A 12,527-nucleotide genomic window follows, 5' to 3' on the forward strand; every position below is an offset into this window, starting at 1 on the left:
GAGCCTGCGGGGGGCCCAGGGGTTGGTGCTGGGATTGAGAAATGAGCCAAGAAGCATATGGACACACCAGGGGTTCAGAGAAGATATCTTCTGTCCCCAAAACTCAGATACCTGTGGAAGCTGGGGGCAAACCCAAGAGCTGCACCCCAGACACAGGGGTCTCCACTTCCACCCAGCCAAATGTCACCTGGTAGGAATGCAGGCCCGGGGTGGTCAGACCTTCAGTTCTTTCAAGAGAAGTCAAAACTCTTCACTTAATAGGGCTGGGGATATAGCTCAGTTGGTAGAGTGCTTGCCTCGCAAGCACAAGGCCCTGGGTTCAATGCCCAGCACTGCAAAAAAATAAAAAATAATCTGCACTTAATATACATTCTCCAGATTTGTATTGACAATCATCTCCACCCCACCAAAATAAAATAGGACTGAGGCTGTAGCTCAGTAGTAGAGTACTTGCCTAGCATGCATGAGGCTCTGGGTTCTGTCCCTCATACTGCAAAAATTAAATAAAATCCAGACCTCGCTTGCAGTTAAAACCTATCCCCATCCCACTGTATATAAGTCAAAGTCTGGCAGCCACAGTAATAGGCCCCTGGTAGACGTAGCATTTACACAACTAATCTCAGAGGTCGCGATCTAAAGTGTGAACGAGGTAGGCCGAAAACAAAAGGAAGCCTAACTTAGTGGAAGCTTCCTCACCTTGGATATAGACTGAAAATATAAGAGGTTTTAAAAGCAGTTAAATGAAGGGCTGTTGGGCAGTGGATGTTCACTGGGGAAGCTCAGGTCTGGGGGTGCTTTTCGTAAGTACCTGCCCAGGCAGTGGTCATCCGTGGGTCCCAAATGCCACAAGTCTGACCTTCTGTGGGTCACTCCAAGGCACTCACATCCTGCCCATTTCTTCCCTTCGCCCAGGCTTTCCCCACCTCAGAGGGCAGGACTCTGGGTTTAATTTTGTTGTTGTTTTTTTTGTTGTTGTGTTTTTTTGCCCAGTATCCCCACGAGGGCAGAGGCGTGGTTGTGTTTATAAACAAGGTGTCCACCCCAAGAAATTGGCAGGGTCTTTGGAGGGCACAGTGAGCATCTGTTTCCAAGCTGGAATTTGGGCTGGGCTCTCTGATGTAATTTCATCCAGAAAAGAGATCTCCAGGCTGGTGCCAGGAAGTAGCAGCTCTGTGAAAAGTATACAGCCCTTATCGTCTCTGTGTTTTAGGGTTTTCAAAGAAACTCCATCCCACACACAAAAGCCCAAACAGGTCACGTGAAGATGCTCCTCGGGAGCCCAGGGACTGGAGAGGGGCAACATTACATAGCCATGAGTAGGGGCTCCACGGCCACCCCACTGCACTGGGGATCCCCTTGAAAGCTGCACAGACTGGGTTTGGAGGAGTCCTGTGTCTAGACAATCGTAGGCCTCTGTGCTGTCTACAGTTTGTCTCTCTGGCACCTGTTAGCTTTGGTCATCTTAGGTCATGTTACTTATGCAGTCACTTGATAAACTTGGAGCACCCAGCCCACAAGAGGCAGCCTGGACGTGGGAACCACCATCAAGAGCCCAGCAATGACCACTTGGATCAGTGCTGCCTGGGAGCAACAGAATGTGAACCACATTAAATGTCAAGTAGCCACATTTTCTTAAAAGTAAAAAAGGAACAGGTGAAGGTAACGTTAATAATGCAATTCACTTAACCCAATATATCCAAATTATTATTAATGTAACATGCAATCAATATAAAAAATTATAGAGCTATTTCTTTTTTCATAATGTCTTCAAAATCCAATGTGCTTCTTGCATTTACACTTTGGACTAGTCACCTTTCAAGTGCTCAGTAGTAGCCCCATGGAGCTACCCTATTGGACAGTCCCAAACTTAGGGATTCTCAAGCCCATAGACCACCCTCTTCAGAGAGAGAAGACGGGCTGAGGCTCCATGGAATGATCCAGGCTGTGCAGTTAAGCAGAGCTGGGTTCAAACACCAGCCTTTAACCTCACTGGGTATGTTATCCTGGTCCAATGTCTTTGCCTAGATTTCTTCAGTTGCCAAAACAGATCTTCTCAGGGTTCACAGGATTCTTACAACATCATATGAGAACATAAATGCAAATGGACTTTGCAGACTGCAAAGTGTATTGCAAATTCCAAATGTCGATCAACCATTCAACATACATTTATTGGCATTATTGCCATAGATTATAAAGAAAAATGCATTAGCACATCATCCTACCAATATTTAACTTAAACCTCTATTAAAATTATTCAAATTGCACTCTGAATTTACTCTTGCTATAAAGAATTATAACGAGGAACAAAAATAAAGGAAATCAAATCTCTAAGCCCAGCTGGGCAGGATGACGCACACCTGTAATCCCAACTGCTCCGGAGGCTGAGGCAGGAGGATCCGAGTTCAAAGCCAACCTCAGCAATTTAGCAAGGCCTGAAGCAACTTATCAAAACCCTGTCTCTAAATGAAACACAAAAAGGGCTGGGGATGTGGCTCAGGGGTTAAGTGCCCCTGGGTTCGATCCCTGGTACCAAAGGGGAGAACAAAAATCTCTGGGCACAGACTAAGACTCCATCTGATTCAGCCTCAGGCAGCTTTGCACGCCCTTCCTTACCAAAGCACCTGCATGAAAAATGGTGGTGGTTCTTTGAAAATTACTTTATTTTATTCACTTGTTTGAGAACCTAGAAAAAGCAAGGAGTGTGGAGCTGAGCCAGAGCGGGGGAGACTATAAAAAAATATATATATTAATAATAATATGTATAGTAGGGCTCCATTTTGTTATAAATTTAAAAAGAAAAAATGTTGATATGTAAGATGTAGCTGTTCTAGGTGGCAGCTTATGGCTTACTTTTCATTTTCCTTTTTGTGTATTTTTAAAATTTTTTTAGTTGTAAATGGACACAATACATTTATTTTATTTATTTTTATGTGGTACCGAGGATCAAACCCAGTGCCTCACACATGCTAGGCAAGTGCTCTACCACTGAGCTACAATCCCAGCCCCCTTTTTGTATATTTTTGTTTAAAAGAAATTCATAGTTTTTATGGTGAAAGTTATGTGTCCACTATAGAAAAATTGAATCTACAGATTTTTTTAAAAAGAAGTCAATAAAAATCTAAAAGTTTATCACCAAGAAATGACACTACCGTTTTGGTATTTTTCCAAATGTTCCCCTATACCTATAAACACATATATCTGAAACTTATTTACTTTTGGCAAAACTGAAATGACAGTAAAAACCAGACACTAGTAGAAGATGATACATTTGAGAAAGTCCATCACCAAATGAGAAATAATTATTTATGTCTGGTTAAGAGTAAAATATTGGGCTGGGGTTGTAGCTCAGTGGTAGAATGCTTGCCTAGCATGTGTGAGGCACTGGGTTCAATTCTCATCACCACAGCCAAATAAATTTCAAAAATAAAATAAAGGTCCATCAACAACTAAAAAAAAAATTTTTAAGAGTAAAATATTAGGAATTGAGAGGGATCCAACCTTATTTTTTTTATTTTTTCCACTATTTTTTTCCATAGTGTAAATTACTTCTGTCCCTCAAAGTCAGAAATTAATCTTTAAAATGGTTCAAATAAAAAAAAGAGAAAGAAAGGGCCGTTCACTAAAAAGAAGTCCGGGTGTAAGAGGCTGTGACATCCAAGACCCTCTGATGTGCAGAAGAACATCAGAAACCAAGGCAGCCCGGCCTCAGTGATGACATATCACCCAGTGCCCCCAGGCACCCCTTCTCCCCCACCGTCCTCCTCACCATCGCCCTCTTACCTGCCCCTTCTCCCAGAAAATGATGAAGGACAACAACCTAGTACGCCACCTGGACGCCTGTGAGACCATGGGCAATGCCACGGCCATCTGCTCGGACAAGACAGGCACTCTGACCACCAATCGCATGACGGTGGTGCAGGCCTACGTCGGCGACGTCCACTACAAGGAGATCCCCGATCCCAGCTCCATCAACGCCAAGACCATGGAGCTGCTGGTCAACGCCATCGCCATCAACAGCGCCTACACCACCAAGATTCTGGTAAGTGGGCACCTGTGGCATCCTCCGCTAGGGGACGCGTTGGTCCGCGGCGTGAGGCAGAAGTAGTGGGCAGGTTAAACATTGGCATTGGTGTTCTCAACCCCTGCTGATACATTCCCGGATGGTCAGATAATAAGCAACTCATTTCTGTTGGATTCGATATTCTGCTAACTTTAATGTTTGTGTCATCAAACAGAAAAGATTGTTAATTATTATCATTGATTATTGTTTCTAAATCCTGCCCTTGACCCCCCTTGACAAAAACAGAAGTTTTCATTAATTAGATTTTAACAAAACAAAATACTTCGAGCCAGATGTGGTGGTGCACACCCGTAATCCCAGTCACTCCAGAGGCCGAGGCAGGAGGATTGAGGGTTCAAGGCCAACCTCAGCAAGTTAGGCCCTAAGCAACCTAGTGAGACCCTGTCTCAAAAAATAAAAAGGGCTGGGGATGCAACTCCGTGGCTAGGCAACCATGGGTTCAATCCCCGGTACCAAAAACAAAGACACACAGTTCAAAATTTAGTGGCACAAAACGAAACTGCACAGTCAGCACTCCATGTCTGTGGATTGTACACACTGATTCCATCAGATGTGGGTCAAAAATATGCAAAAATTTTTCTAGTTAGGACTTAAACTGGTTGCGTCTATACAACACTTGTGCAGACTTTTTTCTTGTCATTATTCCCTAAACAATACAGTAAAACCACTCTTTACGTGTAATATTTAGTTTAGTATTATAAATCAGCTAGAGACCATTTAAAATATGGGAAGGAATTGCGTGGGTTCTATGTAAATGCTATGCCATCCTCTTTAAGGGGCTGAGCATCCACAGATTTTGGTATCTACCGTCGGTCCTGAAACCAGTCCCCCACAGGTACTACGCGTTGGCTATATTTAGTTAGCAATCCTGCAATTCAGTTGTTCTGGCTAGGCTCAGCAAGGTGACTCTTCCAGTCTCAGCTGAGCTCCCTCATGTCTGCAGAGCTTCGAGTGGTCAACTCTGCTGCTCTTGGCAAGACTGTTGGCTGATCAGGCCTGGCCTCCTCCAGGCTGCCTCTGCTCTGCCCGGTGGTCTCACCTCCTGTGGCAGGCTAGTCTGGACTTGTTTGCATGGTGATAACAGGGATCTTAGAACTGAGGTGTGCAGGGTCTTCTAAGAACTGGGCTCTAAACTGGCACATGGTCACTTTGACACATTCTGTTGACCAGTGCAAGTCGGGAGGCCAGCCCAGATTCACAGAGTGAATTAGAGACTCTACCTCTTGCTGGGAGGTGCCACATAGGACATGGATTCATAGCGGGAAATAATTGTGACCATTTTCATAAACAGTCTGCCACCAGTGATACCATCGTTGTTACTAGTAGTAGCAAAATTACTCATTTTGATAAAGAAAAAGAAAACCACCTTACTCTCTCAGCCACGCTGCTTAGTCTCACCATGCTGGGATCCCTCTCTGGCTTAGAAACACAGGTTACCTCTTAGTAATTAACCAGCATTTGGATTATGGACTAGAAGCCCAGAGATCATTCATCCAGATGTCCACCAGCTCCCAGATGCAGGGCATTTCCGTTTCATGTGCATCTGGGCAAATCAACTGAGCTTTTTTGCTTCCCCTCCACATGTGTCCGTGCCCCAACCTTCCCCTTCTGCGCTAAGCCAGCTGCAGCCTTCATAATCTGGTTGGATTTGTGGGAGCCGCCAAGTTGGGGAGTCAGCAGCATGAGTCAGCAGCGAGGGACCTAGGGTCGCTGCGGGGATGAGGAGGCGGCTGCTGCTCCCTGCCTCTCACGGCCACCCACGTCACCCCGGGGCTGCATGCCAAGGGAGGCAGAATCGACAAAGGGGAAAGTAGGTCGGAGAACATGTGCAGACCAGCGATAGAGAACCCTGCGGGTGATGCCAGAAATGACATTTTTGTCTTCTTTCTCCCCTGATTTGGGAATCAAAAGAGATCAGCAATGATGCTTTATTTGGTTCCGAAGTCCTTCCTAAAATAACCGAGTTGCTGTGAACGAGTTCGTCCCACAGATGTGGCAGAGAGGGTAGTGGGCAATTCCCAGAACAGGTTTCTGGCTATGGGGACGGACACGTGGGCACAGCCCTGTGGGGTGGGCTTGGATTGAGATGTATATTATTCAATTACAGTCAAAGGAAGTTCTTGGGATCTATCAGGAGGGCTGCAGAAACGTCACCATGATATTAAATCTCCATCGAGTGGTCTTTGGAACAGTGGTGTTTGGGAAGCTGAAATCTTATTTACAAATGTTGGTGGACTGAGGCTGTGTCCAGGTGGCATAAAAGACAAGGGTCAGTGAGTCCACCTGGGGAGAAGGTGGACTCATTCCCAGCTGCTAAAGCTGTGGAATTCCCAGTGACCTGTGATTCCCACAGTGAGCTGTGATTCCCAGTGACCTGGGAATCGGGGTCCTTGGTTTGTAATCCAAGTCAAGAAGTCACATAGGGTCCCTGTTGCTATACTTTGAATCCTGGGATCCTAGAACCCGTGTACCTGTATTTTCTGGCTCTTTCCTGAAAGTATCATGACCACATGGTTCTTTTTGCTGACAGCCATCAATGTGAGAGGGACAATAGATCCCCTGGTATGAGTAGACAGTGGTCAAAACTCCTATTCTGGAACCAGACGGCCTGGGTTCAAATCCCTCACTAGCTGTGTGAATATAAACAAGCTACTTAACTTCTCTGTGCCTTAGTTTCTTGGGGAAAATAATAGGATTATTGCGAGGATAAAATCAGTAAGTGAGAAGTACTGAGCACTATGCCCTGGCACATAATTATCATGCAGGATGACTAAGTAGTTTTTCAGCAATAAAATTACCCATTAAAAGAGGATTCCATTTGTGGCAATACAGACCAACAAATAAATAAATGACAGCAGAGACATCAGGATAGAGAGGGAAAGGGTCTTGTCCAAAGCCAATTAGTAGCAAAGTCAACATCTGGTCACCCTAAAGCCAGCTGTTGAGTTGGGGGCCCAGCCAGGTTCCTAGTCATTGAAACCAATCCTGCAACACCATTAGACTATGTAGTCTTGGGAACAGGTTTGGAATCCAGGGTCAGTTTCCCGTGCAAGTCCTGCCAATCAGATGGAACAAGGGGACTCTCAGGTCACCCTTTCTTGGTCCTGATGAAGACAGTAAAGAGGCTGAGGTAGCTTGGTCCACAGAAAAAATCCAGGCATCCCAGACCAGGCTGGGAAATCTAGACTACAGGATGAACTGAAATCATACAAGAGGAGATGGGGCAGGAAGTATACGCAATGTCCTTCACTTTTACTACCCATCTGCTTAGACACAAAAATGGACCTGGCCAAGGAAATCGAGACCCTGGCGAGAGCCAGGCTCACACACACTGTGTTTTCCGCTTCATGTGAGCACCAGTTCTTAGTCTCTGTTCGCTATCTGATGCAGGCTACTGGCTCTTTGAGAGTGAGAGACACAGTTGAGTCTTCTCTAGTTCCCCCAGCATAGGCCTTTGGGAAATAATGGGTGGTGGGTAGGAAATAGTGGGTAGTGAATTAATCAATGAGAAGATGGATAGGTAGGGAGGAACAGATGGATAGATGAATGGAAGGGGGGATGGATGGAAGGTAGATGGGTAAGTGGATAAATGGGTGTATGTTGGGGTAGGTGAGTGAATGGGTGAGTATGCATTAATAGGGGTCTCTGGACAGGACTGATAACCTCTTTCTGGGACAGCCAGAGGTAAGAGGTGACCTGGGTCCAGTTCCATGGACAACACGAGTGCTTTGTCAACTCCTCCAACTTACCAAGCTGGTCTCTGCAATTTCCCTCAGCCATCCAAACTGTGCTCATTGAACCAGAGAGCTCCTAATTACTGATGCCTTTTCTTCTTTAAAACATGAACAAAACTACTTGTGTATTTGCAAAGGTGGGTAAAGAACCCAGGGGTGTTCTACCATTGAGCTATATCCCCAGCCCTTTTTATTTTTTAATTCTGAGGCAGGATCTCACTAGGCTGCAGAGACTGGCCTCAAACTTGAAATCCTCCTGCCTCTGCCTCCCGAGTTCTGAGATTACAAGCATGTACTACCATGCCCAGCCAGTTGTGACATGTAGATAAGACTAATCAAGGCAGAGTACCCAGCACAGTGCAACAAGCTCTCTGTCCATGTCAGTTATTACTCTCATTACTGCCGTTATTCTTTCTGAGCCTTACTCTCTGTAGTTGACTTTGCCAGTCAGTCTTGCTTGACCCTACACATCCCTTTCAACTCATCAGGCCAAATAGAACCCCTCCCATCTTGCAGCTAGGAAAATTGAGCTGCAAAAACATCAAGTAAACTACCACAGTCATTCCTGACCACCAGTGATGAAGTTGAATCCAGAGACTGCCAGAGAAGTTTGCAGCATGGTGGTAAGGGGGAAAGGAAATTCTAGGCAGGCACAGCCCAACAAAGACCCAGATAACTTAATATTCATGGTTTATTCAGAAAACATGGTGGTGTGTGCCTGGGCATTTCTTTGGGAGCCAGAATAATGCAAAATTAGGCAAAAGAAGCACTCCAGGCACAGGTGAAGGGGATGCAAGGGCCAAGGTTGCAGGAAGGGAGGCCAGAAAAGGGGCCCAGGAAACCAGCCTCAGCCCCTTGCCCATTCCTTCTGAGATGGGGGGGGGGGTGCTCTTTTCTTTCCACTTTTATTTCTAACCATTAGAAACTTCCCTTTCCCCCAGGGGAAACTGCATGAGTCTTCTTTTTGTCAAAAATTGTTTTTCTGCCTCAGAAATCCTGGCACCACCTCAGATTTGCTTTGTGACCTCCAATGCTTCATATGCTAAGACTTCTCCTGGCTGCTACTTGTCTCCCTGCTTATGTGCCACTCCTCTGAGCCACAGCTGAGCCTTAGCTGGAAATAGCTCCTTCCTCACACTTCTGAGACATTGAGCTTTCTTGGGAAAACGATTTCCTTTTCTGCCCATGTTCAGCCTGCCTACCGAAACCACCCGAGCAGACTTGAGTGCTGTGTCTTATGAGACCTCTTATAAAGTAAGGTGACCCTGCAGGTGACCGTTGAATTATTAAAATGAGGATGGATACATGTTGAGCTGAACTGATGAAAGACAGTGTCATATATCTAAAAACATAAACTATGGAGAGAAAAACTAATCTCCACCCAGAGCCCCCAAAGTAATTCAGGAGGAAGGATCACCCCAGAAGGGTGGTTTTCCTGAACAGATAAGCCAGATTCATCTAGTGAGAATCTAGACTTCAGGTGCAGTGGCACTTGCCTGAAATCACAGTTCACTCAGGAGACTAAGGCAGGAGGATCCCAAAGTCAAGGCCAGCCTCTGAAACTTAGCAAGACCCTCAGCAACTTAGTAAGACCCTGTCTCAAAAATAGAAAGGATTTATGATGTCGCTCAGTGATAGAGCACCCCAGGTTTAAATCCCCAGTACAAAAAAAAAAACAAATAAACAAACTAAAAATGAAACCCCAGGTCCCTAGCCCCAAGAATAACCAAAACAGCAGGAAGAATCTGCCTGATCATATTCTCCAAGAACATTAGAACCTGTGTGGAAGGCTCTGGAAGGGACTTTGTAAGACACGAGATGGGGGTGATGTGAGGGCGTGTTGACTTCAACAAGTGTTGCAGACACTCTGTGAGAGGAAGTGACTTAAAGCAGATCACCCCCGTGGAGAAGCCCAGTTTTTAATAGAGCTGTTGATCCCTTTCCCTTTGCCTGCCCTCCCTCTCTCTCTGTCTCTCTCTCTCTCTGTCTCTCTCTCTCTCTGTCTCTCTCTCTCTGTCTCTCTCTCTCTCTCTCTCTCTCTCTCTCTCTCTCTCTCTCACACACACACACACACACACACACACACACACCACATAGCAGTGCACCCATGAACTTGGGAAGATCCCCAAAGAGTTTACTTTCCAACGTGGTCCTCCACATCGCAGGGGGATTCTGTCACCCTGGACACCCACGCTGCCTACATAACTTCCAGGGAAGGTCCTGTGGCTTGCTGGCCTGCCTTGGCCACCTTGCTCTCCTCAGACCTGGCCCCTGAGAAGCCCCAGCAGAAGCAGCCTCTTAGATGACAGTTCTGGAGCTAAATTTTGCCCCAAATTCCTTTGGGGAATCGTGGTTGTGCTGGCTGGCAGCAGCCCAGGCGAGGACACAAAGTGATTCGTCAGTTCATTTGACACTCATTGGATGGTCCGCCATGCTAGAGGTGAGTGCAGAGGGGAGCAGGGCAGACTGCTCTGTGCTCCCCAGACTCTGCAGTGCCCCCCCCACACTTAGCTCTTAACCAACGGGCTCCAGTGCTAGAGAGCAGAGGTGGGTGCTGTCGGGAAGCATGTGCGGTGGGGTGCAGATCTGGGAACCACCTGGGTCCTAGCTCAGCCACTTCTTAGCAGTGTCACCTCATCTTGCTGGACCTCAATTTCCACAACTATGAAAAGGGAATAACCGTCCCTGCCCCCTAGGAGCTGTGAAGGTGCAGTGAGAGGATGCACATGAAGAGCTCAGGGAAGCCATGAGCACTGAGCAGGCATTCGGAAAGCTGGTCGTGGCTGCTGCCGTTGAGGTGGGGCTGGTGGTTAATCAGGGCATCGAGAGAGGCTTCACTCACATTGTAGTTTACCGTGCCATGGGGGTCCCTACTGCGTTGGTCAGCTTTCTGTCACTGTAACAAATACCTGAGGTAAATCAACTTATTGTTTTAAAAAGGTTTATTTTGGCTCACAGTTTTGGAGACTCCAGCCCATGACTCATGGGCACCATTGCTTTGGGCCTGTGGCAGCACATGGTGGTAGGAGCACCTCAGGGGAGCAGGACTGCCGGCTCACAACCAGGAAGTGAGAGAGAAAAAAGAAGGGATTGGGGTCCTGATATTTTCTTTAAGAGCATGAACCCCGTAACCTAAATACCTCCCACTAGGCTCACTTCTCAAAGTCCCCACCACATTCCAATAGCACCAAGCGAGGGAGATGGGCCCTTGAGGGACATTTCAGATCCAAACCATAGCAATTATCATGGGGTTTGTTTTGGGTTTTTTTCCTTCATAGTGGTAAAATACACATATCACAAAATTTACCAAATTTACCGATTTACAAAATCGACCTTTTTTTTGTGTGTGTGTGTTGACATGAAATTTAAAATCGACCATTTTTAAATATATACTTTAGTACCTTGACAGTGTTGCACAAACACCACCACCACCCATCCAGAGAATTCTCATCCTGCAAAACTGAAACTCTGTACATCAAACTCTTACTTCCCAATCCCTGCTCCCTGCAGCTCCTGGGAAGCACTCTGCTTTCTGACTATGAATTTAGCTCCTCTTGGTATCTCATTGTTATGGTGTGAATGTGAGGTGTCCCCCAAAAGCTCACGTGTGGGGCAACGCAAGAAGATTCAGAGGAGAAATGATTGGGTTGTGAGAATTTTAACCTAATCAGCAAATTGATCCCTGATAGAATTACCTGAGTGGTACCTGGAGGCAAGGGGGGTGTGGCTGGAGGGAGTATTCATTGGGGGCGTGGCTATGGGGCATATATTTTGTATCTGGAAAGTGGAGTCTCTCTCTCTCTCTCTCTCTGCTTCCTGATCATCATGTGCGCTCCTTCCCTCTGCCACACTCTCCTGCCACGATGTTCAGCCTCACCTCAAGCCCCAAGGAATGAAGCCGGCTTTCTATGGACTAAGACCTCTGAAACCACCAGCCCTCAAATAAACTCTTCCTCTTCTATAATTGTGCTGGTCAGATACTATAGTCACAGCAGCAAAAAAAAACATTGATTAAAACCCTCATATAAGTTGATCCACGCAGTATTTGTCCTTCCGAAACTGGCTTTTTTTCACTTGGCCTAATGTCCTCAAGGTTCATCTGTGTGGTAGCCTATGTCAGAATCTGCTTCCTTTTTAAGACTGCATAATACTCCCTAGCATGCATAGGCCATGTTTGGTTTACCTTTTACCTGTCGATGGGCACGGATGAGGCTTCTACCTCCTAGCTATTGTGAATACTACTACTGTGAACATGGGTATGCAAATATCTCTTTAAGTCTCTATTTTCAATTATTTCGGGTGTATACCCAGAATTTGGCCTTGCTGGATACATAGCTAGTCTATGTTTAGCTTTCTGAGGAATTGCCATGCTCTTTTCCACAGCATCTGCACCACTTTACATTTCTACCAACCAGGCACAAGCATTCCAATCCCTCCTCGTCTGGCCAACACTTGTTATTTCCTGGGATTCTTTTGTTCGTGTTTTGGTTTTTTTTTTTTTTAATATATTTTTTTGATGTTGACAGACCTTTATTTTATTTGTTTATTTATATGTAGTGCTGAGGATGGAACCCAGTGCCTCACACATGCTGGGCAAGCGCTCTACCACTGAGCCATAACCTCAGCCCCTGGTGGTGTTTCTGTTTGTTTCATAGTTTTTAGTTGTCAATGGATCTTTTTTTATTTAATTTATTTCTATGTGGTGCTGAGTG

The 12,527-nt window shown here is 45.8% G+C and overlaps 1 protein-coding gene across 1 annotated transcript in view; it reads left to right on the plus strand.

Moving 5' to 3' along the window:
• Positions 1-12,527, plus strand: part of ATP2B2 (ATPase plasma membrane Ca2+ transporting 2) — a 406,022-nt gene that overhangs the window by 357,193 nt on the left and 36,302 nt on the right. Inside the window, 1 exon segment of the mRNA XM_079122219.1 lies at positions 3,797-4,039. Coding sequence (XP_078978345.1) covers positions 3,797-4,039 — 243 coding nt within the window.

This window comes from Sciurus vulgaris (assembly GCF_902686455.1).
Source record: "Sciurus vulgaris genome assembly, chromosome: 19".
Lineage (NCBI taxonomy): Eukaryota > Metazoa > Chordata > Mammalia > Rodentia > Sciuridae > Sciurus > Sciurus vulgaris.